The sequence below is a fragment of the Hyperolius riggenbachi genome, chromosome 3 (genome assembly GCF_040937935.1).
Source record: "Hyperolius riggenbachi isolate aHypRig1 chromosome 3, aHypRig1.pri, whole genome shotgun sequence".
Taxonomy (NCBI): Eukaryota; Metazoa; Chordata; class Amphibia; order Anura; family Hyperoliidae; genus Hyperolius; species Hyperolius riggenbachi.
In genome coordinates this window covers 276,299,180-276,312,478 of record NC_090648.1, presented here as the reverse complement: position 1 = coordinate 276,312,478, position 13,299 = coordinate 276,299,180, and the positions used below count along the sequence as shown (strand labels likewise).

Genomic DNA, 13,299 nt, shown 5'->3' with positions numbered 1-13,299 from the left:
TGGGGAAAGGTTTGCCCGCATTGCGCTTCTTTTCTGGGGAAAGGTTTGCCCGCATTGCGCTTCTTTTCTGGGGAAAGGTTTGCCCGCATTGCGCTTCTTTTCTGGGGAAAGGTTTGCCCGCATTGCGTTTCTTTTCTGGGGAAAGGTTTGCCCGCATTGCGTTTCTTTTCTGGGGAAAGGTTTGCCCGCATTGCGTTTCTTTTCTGGGGAAAGGTTTGCCCGCATTGCGTTTCTTTTCTGGGGAAAGGTTTGCCCGCATTGCGTTTCTTTTCTGGGGAAAGGTTTGCCCGCATTGCGTTTCTTTTCTGGGGAAAGGTTTGCCCGCATTGCGTTTCTTTTCTGGGGAAAGGTTTGCCCGCATTGCGTTTCTTTTCTGGGGAAAGGTTTGCCCGCATTGCGTTTCTTTTCTGGGGAAAGGTTTGCCCGCATTGCGTTTCTTTTCTGGGGAAAGGTTTGCCCGCATTGCGTTTCTTTTCTGGGGAAAGGTTTGCCCGCATTGCGTTTCTTTTCTGGGGAAATGTTTGCCCGCATTGCGTTTCTTTTCTGGGGAAATGTTTGCCCGCATTGCGTTTCTTTTGTACTGACCTGTTGCCCGCATTGCATTTATTTTATACTGAAATGTTGCCGGCATTGCATTTATTTTGTGCTGACATGTTGCCCATTGCGTTTATTTTCCGGTGTCCGGGGTAGCTGTTACTGCATTTATTTTTTAATGGTCATAGATGGCTATGTTTGCTGCTTTGTGGTTACGGCATACTATTAGCATCACACAGTTTCTGCACACCCATGATGCAAAGTCTCGTTTGTCCACATGGCGTAAACACTGCTTTCTTATGCCTCGCTGTTACATCATTACGTTAGCTCCGCCCATGCAATGTCATGGCCACGCCCATTTTTCACCGTAGCGCGCTGCAGCCCCCCCCCCCCCGGTCTTCATCGCTGTGCGCTCCTCAGTCCTCCCCACTTTGACGCGGCGCAATACGCGCTTAGCCCCCCCCCCCCTCCCTGTCCCAGGTTGCACCCACAAAAATCTGGTCACTCTAGTAAATCGGAACACAATGTGAGCAAGGCCTTACAATGGTGCTGGAAATCCAGTTTCCTCCTGTCCACACCATTCTGGCAGTTGGAAGACTGCCACTGCCATCCAGGGAATGCTTTTGAAACTAAAAATTTCCACTGTCAATTGTGAGGGACAGAGGGGAAAAAAAAAAACAAAAAAAAACCCACCACACACATTACATTTGAATTGGGACAAATTCACAAGCAATACACTTGTATTTAAAATTGAACAGAAGTTCATGATAGTGCTCCTGTAATTATACAGTATTTACAGAACTAACTAACTAACTTCTAGGCTAAGCATACATAACCTGCTAATAGAAAGAAAACAATGGAACAGGAAGTCTCAAAGAATGTTTGATAAACAGAGGCATCAGAAGTTACTTGAAAATGGAAAAATTTTACAACAAGCCAGACCTAGCTACAAAGGAAAGGAGGTATTGACTGGTCTAGCAGAGGCAACATTGTTAAAGGGAACCTTAAAGGGGAACTGAAGTAAGAGGTATACAGAGACTGCCATATTTCTTTCCTTTTAATACCAGTTGCCTGGCAGCCCTGCTGGTCTATTTCTCTGCAGTAGTATCTGAACAACACCAGAAACAAACATGCAGCTAGTCTTGTCAGATCTGACTTTAAAGTCTGAAACACCTGATCTGCTGCATGCTTGTTCAGGGGCTATGGCTAATAGTATTAGTGTAGTGATTGGTGTAGCAAACAGAAGTCTGGCTATTGTGTGATCTGCAGTATCACCAATAAATCAGACACTACCTGATTATATGGTGATCTGCAGAATCACCAATAATGCAAGTATAGCTAAGCTAACAAGGTAATAGCAAGTATACAGTGCTTGGTGCAACAGTAATACTGATTAGTTCTTGGCAGAACCTCACCAGAGGAGCTGGTGGGTACTATCAGTAAGGAACCTCACCAGTGACAAGGGCTCACTGGTAAATGGGTAGAGTGGTCAGACAGATCGGTTCGGCAACAGACAGAAGGATACAGAACAGAATCGGCAGGCAGAAGGATAGAGGTATTTCAGGCAGAGTCAGCAACAGGATCAGATGGGCAAAAGTACGGAATCTTTTAGCGTAAGAGTAGTCAGAAGAGAGCCAGAGTCATACACAGATAATCAAGCAATAATAAACAGTAGTAACAACAATTCCAAGTCTCGTGTGAAATCCCTGGTTTCCTCCCAGATCAAAGCACATCGGATCTAAGGTCTGAGTGCTCACACGAAGCATTCGCAACAGCAGACAGTTTGCAAGTGATTCTCGGAGGCTTAAGAAGCGGAGGAGTCCCCTCGGCCACACCCATCAGCCAATCCGAGCTGCCGAGAGTCTCCTCGGATGTCAGCCGACCGGCAGGTCCGCTGACGCGCCTCCTCCCCACATAAAGGTCCCGTCTGTGCACGCGACAAAGCCACCCTATGAGCCACTGACAATCCCCTCGGCATGCTAGATGCCAAGGAGACAGGAGAAACGCCCGACAGAGAAACCGAAGCAGCTGCGGGGGCATCCTGACTGCCCACAGCTGCATCTCCACAGAATGTTACAATTAGAGGCAGAGGATCAGCAGGGCTGCCAGGCAACTGGTATTGCTTAAAAGGAAATAAACATGGCAGCCTCCATGTACCCCTCTTCAGTTCCCCTTTAACTGAGAAGGATATAGATTTTTCCTTTTAAAATACCAGTTGCCTGGCTCTCCTGCTGATTCTGTGTAATACTTTTAGCCACAGACCCTCAACAAGCATTCAGATCAGGTGCCGACTGATGTCAGGGCTGGTGCACACGAGCGGTTCTGAAGCGTTTTTTAAAAGCTTGCAGAGTGAAAACCGCTTGGCGAAAGTGAATAGGATGGTGCACACCAGAGCGGGTCATTTTTTCCACAAACGCAAACTCGGGGGCTGCAGCATTTTTTTAGATTTCTGAGGAGTTTCTGCCTCAATGTTGAAGTATAGAAAAGTGGAAAACTGCTCTGAAGAACACTAGATCAGGCCCAGTGCACACCAAAACCGCTAGCAGATCCTCAAAACGCTAGATGTTTTTGAAGCCGATTTCAGAGCGATTCTATGCATGTTTAGAGACGTTTTCTAAACATGCCTAGCGTTTTTGGGAGTGTTTTTTGTGTAGCAGATTACAAATATTGTTACAGTAAAAGCTGTTACTGAACAGCTTCTGTAACAAAAACACCTGGAAAACCACTCTGATCTAGCATTTTTAAGAGCGGTTTGCGTTTTTCCTATACTTTACATTGAAGCAGAAACGCTTCTGCAAACCGCAAACGTGCAGCAGGAGGCATGTTTGCGGTTTGCTAAAAACCTCAAACTGCCGGTGTGCACCATCCCATTGAAATACACGCTCCTAAAACCGCTCGGTTTGCACTGGGCCTCAGAGTGGTTTTCCAGGCGTTGGTTACAGAAGCTTTTCAGTAACAGCTGTACTGTAACAATATTTCAAATCTGCTACACAAAAACACTCCAAAAACCGCTAGGCATGTTTAGAAAAAGTCTCTAAACATGCCTAGAATCGCTCTGAAATCTGCTTCAAAAACCTCTAGCGTTTTGCAGATCTGCTAGAGGTTTTTGGTGTGCACTGGCCCTCAGACTGGATTAGCTGCATGCTTGTTTCAGGTGTGCGATTCAGCCACTACTGCATACAAAAAAAAAAAAAAAAAAAAAAAAAAACACAGCAGGACTGGCAAGCAAATTGTATTGTTTAAAAGGAAACCTCCATATCCCTCTTAGGCCCAGTGCACACCAAAACCGCTAGCAGATCCGCAACACGCTAGCGGTTTTGGGAACGGATTTCAGAGCGATTCTAGGTATGTTTAGAGAGGTTTTCTAAACATACCTAGCGGTTTTGGGTGCGTTTTTGTGTAGCAGATTACACATGTTACAGTAAAAGCTGTTACTGAACAGCTACTGTAACAAAAATGCCTGGCAAACTGCTCTGATTTAGCGTTTCAGAGCGGTTTGCGTTTTTCCTATACTTTACATGGACGAAACGCTTCCGAAAACTGCAAATGCGCAGTAGGAGGCGCGTTTGCGGCTTGGCAAAAACCGCAAACCGCCGGTGTGCACCATCCCATTGCAATACATTAGACAAGCGTTTTTAGAGGCGGATGCGGCCGGCGGATCGCTCCAAAAACGCTCGGTGTGCACTGGGCCTTAGTTAAGGTTGACCCGTATTAAAAATACAAGATTTCAGAAATAAAATTTATTTTCTAAATTATAATAGAAGCCTTTTTTCAGCTGCATGACGACAAATATAAAATATTTTACATTTATTGGAGAAACCCCTCCCTTCCTTTCAAATTGCCGGGACAGAATCCGGCAAACTGGTGGAGTAGATGGTGTCCAGAAAAGGAGGAATTGCTAATGGTTGCCACCTGTATAACCTTAGTTTTGAAAAGAGAAGGGTGAAAAGCATGCACTGAAATGCTCATAGGCGTGAAGGAGTGTTTATCTTTGTAGGTGTCAGAGTGGTGCAACTAAATATTTCGAATTAAAAAAAAAAAAAAAAAAGTGTTTTGTTTGGGTGCGCTTTAATACCATACCATTTATACAATAGTCAACAAAATTTGAAAGTATAAACCTACCCATTTGACTTGAAAGCATAGGAATGTTAAGATGACACTTTTCAAGAAAATGGGTCCACACATGTTCATCTGTAATACATTGTTAAAGCAGGACATTACCAAATATTTTACTTTTCTGACATTTACATTCACCAACAAAGTCTTTGTAGTTAATCAAGGCAGGAGGAAGACTTGTTCTGCCAACAGATTTTTTTTCTCCTTTAGTAAAACACAAAGATGAAGGGCTTTCTCACATCTGAGATGGCGTTGGTGAAGGGCCAATGCGTACGTTTAGATGTATGCATTTTTGTGCATTTTACCGCAAAGTGTTTTTTTTTTTTATGGAGTTTTCAATCCATTACCCCACATAGGAAAAAATGCAGGTGGTAACTGTAACTGAGCATTGAAATGTTTTAAAAACTCACGCTCTTCTTGGAACTTGCATTTTACAATGATTTACATTGTAATGCATACCGCAAGTGTGGGACGATTAAAAGCTCCAGGAAGCATTGAAACACAAAAACGCAGCATTTGATGTGAAAGGTAAAATGAAAGTATGGACTTTCATTTTACCTTGGAAAAACGCACCAACGTGAGGTCAGCCTCTGCACCGGCTGGGACCCCGGGCCAGCAGCTGGGAGTGGAGCTCCTGCGCGGGACATGTTGGCTGCAAGGGGCTGGAAGAAGCCCCAGGTAAGTAAACGTCATTTTTTATTCTGCCGTGATATCCCCTTTAAGGTGGCCATAAATGGTTAGATTGCCATACAATGGGCTCTAGTCACAAAACTTCTCATAAATGACTTATCACCTAATTGATAAAAAATAAAACTTTCCAGCACATTTACAAGCAAAATAACCACTCAAAATAAGTTGCTCCTGATTAACTTCATTTCGATATTACTTTTACCTTAATTCTATTATATGTTTGCTCTTTTGGGAGCTTAAAAACATAGATAAGGTGAAAACAAGTGAAAAAGCTTTGTAAATCATGCCCAATGTGGCAAACAGATCACTCCCTCTGAGCTCAATCTGATCTTCCCATACACGGCGCAAAGATTTTCAGTAGATTTCACCATGAATAGAACCCCAGTTCTCACTGCTTACTACAGTGCAATTCGATGGATTGACACCAAAAGCCAATCAACTGTTATTTACAGTGCAGTCATAATAGCTATTAATTTTTGCCACGAATTGATAAAAATTATGGATTGTTGTGGCTTGTTGCATCTAATAACCGGCATATTTGTAAAATTGCAAACATGCAATGTATTTTAATGTCATTGACTTGTAATTGCAATTGAGTCTGAATTTGCATATGCAGAAAAAAAAAAAAAAAAAAAAAAAAACACAAACCACCAACAACAACTGCCCTCCCCTCCAAAGAAAACCAAAAACTTCATGTGATCTTAAATTTAATCAGGTATTGGTTATTGTAAAATTAGCAGCACTAGTCTACTTTAGGTGACTAAACAGAAAACCTCAGGGAAATTCAGATAACGTGATCGGCACCCCTTGGAACTGCTAGGTTTCCAATAGGTTTTAGTAAACTACACCCACATTATTTGGCCAATCACAACGCTTTGCACTGTGAGGCTTGAGACACACTGAGCGCTTTCTGAGCAATTTTCTGACCATCAGCGCTGAGCATAAAAAAAAAAAAAAAAAAAAAGTGGTAAACACTGCAAACACGATATAAATAAATAAAAATATATATAATAATCAGCAATTTCACTGCACATCATGGGAGCGTTTTTTTAAAAGAATGCTCAGGAAACACTAATTGTCAGAAAAATGCTCAGAGAGTGCTCAGTGTATCTTAGGCATAAGAGGGTACTGCGATTGGAGAACGGTCCCCTAAAGTAGACTAGCGACTAGTGGCATTCATGCAGAATTTTTATTGCAGTTTTTCACTGATTACAAATGCAGAATTATACAGGCTAACAAATTGCATGCTTATTCTGCAATAGGTAGTGTAAACCTATGAAGAAAAAAAAAAATATAAATTAAAAAAAAAAAAGCCATGCAGGTTTATAAAGATCATCTTAGATTAGAGGCATTTAGTCAGAGTGATGTGGTCAGAGGACAAAATCAGAATTAGCAGAGGTAAAGGTTTTAACCTACACTTATAAAATCATCATGACTATAAACCATGCTACATATACTGTATATATCTAAGCAAATCCACTTTCAGGGCTGGAACCCACTAGAGCAGGGGTGCCCATTAGGTAGATCGCGATCTACCAGTAGATCGTGAAGGCCTTCATGGTAGATCCTGACCCCATTATGCATATTCAAATGTGCTCCTAAAAATTGTATATAGGTAGATCACTTTGACTTGCTAATTTTTAAAAGTAGCTCACAAGCCGAAAAAATTTGGGCACCTCTGCACTAGAGCAATTTGAGGGTTTAGGGAGCAATTCAAAACGCTAGCGATTTCCCTAAACACTCAGCTAATGTTAATGGATGGGCCAAATTCCACCGGCACAATTAGCAAAATCGCAAATGCAGGACATGCAGCATTTTTTGAGTCTTAGCGTTTTGCATTAGCATTCCTGCAAGGTAAAGTATACAAACATCGCTCATGAATCGCTATACAGAGCAAGAGTTTAACCACTTGAGGACCCACCCTTTACCCCCCCTTAAGGACCAGCGCTGGTTTGATTGATCTGTGCTGGGTGGGCTCTGCAGCCCCCAGCACAGATCAGGGTGCAGACAGGGAGATCAGATTGCCCCCCTTTTTTCCCCCCTATGGGGATGATGTGCTGGGGGGGTCTGATCTCTCCTGCCTGCTGTGGGTGGCGGGGGGGGGCACCTCAAAGCCCCCCTCCGCGGCGAAATTCCCCCCTCCCTCTCCTACCTGCTCCCCCCCTGAGATCCGGGCTGCACAGGACGCTATCCGTCCTGTGCAGCCAGTGACAGGACGTCCCCTGTCACATGGCGGCGATCCCCGGCCGCTGATTGGCCGGGGATCGCCGATCTGCCTTACGGCGCTGCTGCGCAGCAGCGCCGTACAAATGTAAACAAAGCGGATTATTTCCGCTTGTGTTTACATCTAGCCTGCGAGCCGCCATCGGCGGCCCGCAGGCTATTCACGGAGCCCCCCGCCGTGATTTGACAGGAAGCAGCCGCTCGTACGAGCGGCTGCTTCCTGATTAATTAGGCTGCAGCTGGCGACGCAGTACTGCGTCGCTGGTCCTGCAGCTGCCACTTTGCCGACGCACGTTATGAGTGTGCGGTCGGCAAGTGGTTAAAAGAGTTTTTAAATTACAGCACACTAAAAAAATAAAAATTAAATTTAAAGGACCGAATCAGAATTAAAACCACTAATCACTACACAATCACTGGCAAAACTCTTACACTTTAAAACTGCTACCAAAAATCACCAGAAAATGCTCATGAAATAGCTTACAAAACACTCATTAAAGCGATTAGCAATAGTGCTTTGTAGTGGGGTCCAAGCCTCAAGGTTTTACCTTAAAGCTAAGCACGGGTCTCGCAAGCTCTATGAATCCTGACAGCCTGATGGAATTACTGAAAACATCTGCCTATCAGACCACTTTTAAAAAGATACAAGTCCCACCCACAGTGTTATTTTGAGGCCTCTTTTCTACAGACTGTTGAGCTGTGCGCTCACAGAGCAGTTACCAGGCAGTAGTGAGTAGTTACCAGGCAGCAACAAGCAGTTACCAGGCAGCAACAAGCAGTTACCTGGCAGCAGTGAGCAGTTGTGAAAGTTTGAGAGGCATTTCACTGCCTATCAACAGTCCATGGAAAAGAGGCCTAACTCATTTGAAGCTTTGCTGCCCTATAGTCAGTAGTAGGGATGATCAATGAGATACAAATTTTTCCGTGTTGATGCAAATATATATAAACCTGGGTTTAAATTGATTGGTCCATTTTCAAACTGCATATATTTGCATACAAAGTTTGCATAATCTTGCATCAACTCAGAAAAAAATTGCACCTCACTAATCATCTCTAGTCAGTAGAGATGGTCAATAAGATGCAAATAATTGAAATTATACTTCTGCATCAAATTTTTGTACCCTGACAATGGGCTCTATTCTCAATGGGCTCTATTCATAAAACATTTGCGGTAAAAAAAAAATCTTGGAGGGAAAACACCGCGGGCTCTATTCATAAAAGGTTACCACAAGTTTTCCGCTCAAAACAGCGTATTTTCCCGTCCATTTAGCAAAAATGGGCATTCATAAAAGCTGTTCCTGCATGAAAATCTACAATCCCCCAGCAGAGCGAGAAATTTCCGCCTTCTCCAGTGTTTTTCTAGATTTATCTAGAAAAAAGTAACAAAATGGCCATTCATAAAGTTTAGAGGAAGCGGTATGTGGACGGGAAATACCGCTTCCTCTGATTTTGCGGATTACATACAAGTGAATGGGACAGACCTCCCAGAGAGAGCAGTGCATGGAGGGACTCTGCCGGCTGAAGTGTTTCCAGCATGCCTTCCGACAGCTTACCGCCAGCCTTCAGCGGGAGATCTCCGCACTTGCATCGCAGCTGGCAAGATTTTTATGAATTACCACCCAGAAGTCTAAAATACCACTGCGGTATTTTCCCTGTTTTATGAATAGAGCCCAGCATCGGTATTTTACACTTTTGTGTGCTAATTCATATAAATGTTTACACTTGCGATAATAGGTCGGGGAATTCCTGCACTAAACTGGCGGTACTGGCTGAGTTGTTACATTTGCTGGCTGAGTTGATACATTTTCTCCTGCAGAGACAGCGTTAAGCTGAGTACACACGTACGATAACGATCGTTCGAAAACGAACGATAACGGCAATCGGACTGATAATCGTGCATTCCAAATTTTACAACGATCGTTCAATCCGACCGATGCAACCAGGCGGATTTTTTCAAAAGATAATCGTTCAATCGTTGCAGTGTGTACAAAGATCGTCCGATAATGATTATATGTGGAGTAGTACGCATGTTCTTATTGCCTGTCATAACGTCACTCCCGTTTGCGCACACATTTTTTTATCGTTCGTCGTTCAGTACTTTATACTTATATCGTTCACGTGTGTACACAATCGTTCATTACGAACGATCTTTTCGGTCTAATTTGAATATCGTAAACGTCACGAATCGTTCGTAACGAACGATCTTTATCGGACGTGTATACGAACCTTTAGTATAAAGGAGGCAGCCCCAGCATCCCTTTATATGTGCATTTTCTGCCTCTCCTTCTCCTGAATCTGCACTAAGGCCTAGTGCACACCAGAGCAGTTCGGCTGCCTTTTGCGATCCGCTTGCGGCTGCGGATAGGCTTGGGTAATTTATTTCAATGGGCTGATGCACACCAGAGCGGGAGGCGTTTTGCAGAAACACATACTCCCGGGCTGCTGCAGATTTTGGATTGCGGAGGCGTTTCTGCCTCAATGTTAAGTATAGGAAAAACGCAAACCGCTCTGAAAAACGGCATGTCAGAGCGGTTTGCCAGGCGTTTTTTGTTACAGTAGCTGTTCAGTAACAGCTTTACTGTAACAATAATTGAAATCTACTACACCAAAAACGCTTCACAAAACTGCAAAATGCTAGCTGAAACGCTACAGAAAAAGAAGAAAGAGCGTTTCAAAATTTACTAGCATTTTGCGGATCTGCTAGCGGTTTTTGGTGTGCACTAGGCCTGAATCTGTCTATTAGTCTTCCTAAACAATCTATTTAATTGCTGCAGCTTAGAAGAAGTTCCAGAAATGTTACACATGCAGGCTTTGTGATGTGAAATTTATCTGAAAACAGGTACCCAAGGGGTTAAAAAAACACAGCCTTCAGCCTTGGTATTCCGGAATGCCTTGTCTGCTCTCCTCTCACTGCAGCTGCCTGGGAGGTCTTTCTCATTCACTTGCTGTTATCTTGACTGTTACCCCTGGCTTTTCGCCTTATCTAAACAGTCGGGTTTCTCCGCACACATTCCGCCTGCGCTAATATTTATGAATTAACCTTCAGTGACATGTGTTGTGATAATCTCCACACAAGGGGCTCTATTCATAAAACTTTACCGCAAGTTTTCCGCTCAAAACAGCAGACTTTCCCGACCATTTAGCAAAGTGGGCATTCATAAAAGCTGTTCCCGCATGAAAATCTACAATCCCCCAGCAGAGCGAGAAATTTCCGCTTACTGCTGTGTTTTTCTAGATTTATCTAGAAAAAAGTAACAAAATGGCCATTCATAAAGATTAGAGGAAGCGGTATGTGGACGGGAAATACCGCTTCCTCTGATGTAGCGAGAAGCCTGCGGTTTACATACAAGTGAATGGGACAGACCTCCCAGAGAGAGCACGGAGGGACTCTGCCGGCTTAAGTGTTTCCGCATGTCTTCCAACAGCTTACCGCCAGCCTTCAGCGGGAGATCTCCGCACTTGCATCGCAGCTGCCAACATTTTTATGAATGCCCACCCAGAAGTCTAAAATACCGATGCGGTATTTTCCCTCCACGACTTTTTACGGCACAAATTTTTTATGAATAGAGCCCATGGCGGTAATTTCCCCGCACTGCACAGGAATGTCAGATTTTCATGTGGAAACAGCCTTTATGAATGCCCACTTTGCTAAATGGTCGGAAATGTCAGCTGTTTTGAGCAGAAAACTTGCGGTAAGGTTTTATGAATAGAGCCCAACATTTGCGGTAAAAAAAATCTTGGAGGAAAAACACTGCATCAGTATTTTACACTTTTGTGTGCTAATTCATATAAATGTTTACACTTGCGCTAATAGGTCGGGGAATTCCCGCACTAAACTGGTGGTGCTGCTGAGTTGTTACATTTGCTGGCTGAGTTGATACATTTTCTCCTGCAGAGACAGCGTTAGTATAAAGGAGGCAGCCCCAGCATCCCTTTACATGTGCATTTTCTGCCTCTCCTTCTCCTGAATCTGCGCTGAATCTGTCTATTAGTCTTCCTAAACAATCTATTTAATTGCTGCAGCTAAGGGCTCGTTTCCACTATCGCGAATCCGCATGCGTCCAACGCATGCGGATTCGCACATGGTATGCAAGTGAATGGGCCTGTTTCCACTGTTGCGTTGGTGATGTGCGGTTTTTTGAGCGGTGAAAAAACGCACAAAGGAGCCAACGAATTTGCCTTAGAGTGGAATGCATGCGAATCGCATGCAATGTATTTAATAGGGAAATCGCATGCGTTTTCCCCATGCATTTTTTGCTGCGAATTCGCATAGGTACCGATGTAAATTCACACAGGCAGTGACATGGTTAAAATCGCATATACCCTCACCTATGCGAATTCGCATGCGAATTCGCGGCAAAAAATGCCCACTTACCGTTTCCTCTAATATTTCTGAATTGACATTTTGTAACTTTTTCTAGATAAATCTAGAAAAACACCGCACAAGGCGGAAATTTCTCGCTCTGCTGGGGGATTGTAGATTTTCATGCGGAAACAGCTTCTATGAATGCCCACTTTGCTAAATGGTCGGGAAAGTCCGCTGTTTTGAGCTGAAAACTGGCAGAAAAAGTTTTATGAATAGAGGCCTGTGTTTACACATTAGCTGCTCTGCTGAGGCAGCCAGCTAGCACAGTGGAGAGCTCAAATTACAGTTGTGATTATTCACAGATGAGGGGGAATTAGACAGGCTAAATTATATACATACAGGGTGCATTTCTATATGTTTTCCTTCTGTCCTGTGCAAGAGTTGAGGTCCCACTTTAAATGTGACCGGCTTTCCTGGGTCATTTCTGTGTAATGGGTGGCAAGTATATGGGCTGCCCTACAGTGGTCAAAAAAGATTTATTTCCGCACATATTACTGACTGTTTTATCACCTGTTTATCACCTGTTTTACCGCACTTTTATCAAAGATTTATCACACTTGGTACATTTTTAGTGAATACTCACTATTTTTTTGTTTTACTGATATTTATTAAGAGATTTTCTTAACAGATAAAAAGAAGAAAAATATACAGTGTTGGGTAGACATAATAACAATGTAAAGGGTTAACGGCGCCTAACAGGGTGAGATCACTAACTGTAAACATGTCCATGGTCAGTTCATCTCGAAGTCGTTGATCCGGCATGGATAAAGTTCTGACGGCATGAAGTTGTGGTGAACCTGTGACTGTCCACTGGTAATACAATTATGTATTCTTGACCATCCTACAAGGTGATTAAGAAAAGCAGAAGAATTCTATGGAACATGTAAACTAATGTATGTGTATATAATGCAAAGGCACTGTTAGCCTGAAGAACACTGAAACTGGGGCATAACAAAGTAAGGGGTCACACCAAAGATCAATGAGTAATGGAGAGAAGGCCTATGCGTGAGAGATGAGAGAGGTGTACCATTGGCCTTCAGATAGGACAAAAGTCGATGATTATATATATGCAGGGGCTTAAAGGTACAAGTTTGAGTATTTGGCTCTTTGAAAGTGAGATGTTCCAAACATATCCATGTAGTGCAGGGGAATGGACATAATCTAGGAGTAAAATTGCTATATGTGACTTAGGGGGGCAGTAGGTCGGGAGAGTATAAGGACCAAGGGCTCCAGACTTTGTGGAAGTGAGATTCATTGGGTATCATTCATAAAGCATTTCCGCATGCGGAAATGCTTAACACCGGTGACTTTCCCGACCACTCAGCATAAGCCCCATTCATAAAGGCTCTTTCCGCATGAAAATGTGACAGAGC

General features: G+C 43.3%; 1 protein-coding gene across 1 annotated transcript in view; it reads right to left on the bottom strand.

Moving 5' to 3' along the window:
• LOC137561407 (angiopoietin-related protein 5-like) overlaps nt 1-8,179 on the bottom strand; it is a 35,079-nt gene extending 26,900 nt beyond the window's left edge. The window contains exons 1-2 of the mRNA XM_068272701.1: nt 8,109-8,179; nt 4,657-4,725 (exon numbers count right to left, since the gene is read on the bottom strand). Coding sequence (XP_068128802.1) covers nt 4,657-4,725 — 69 coding nt within the window. The 5' untranslated portion in view covers nt 8,109-8,179. The remainder of the gene's footprint in view (nt 1-4,656; nt 4,726-8,108) is intronic.
• Between the last annotated feature and the right edge of the window lie 5,120 nt (nt 8,180-13,299).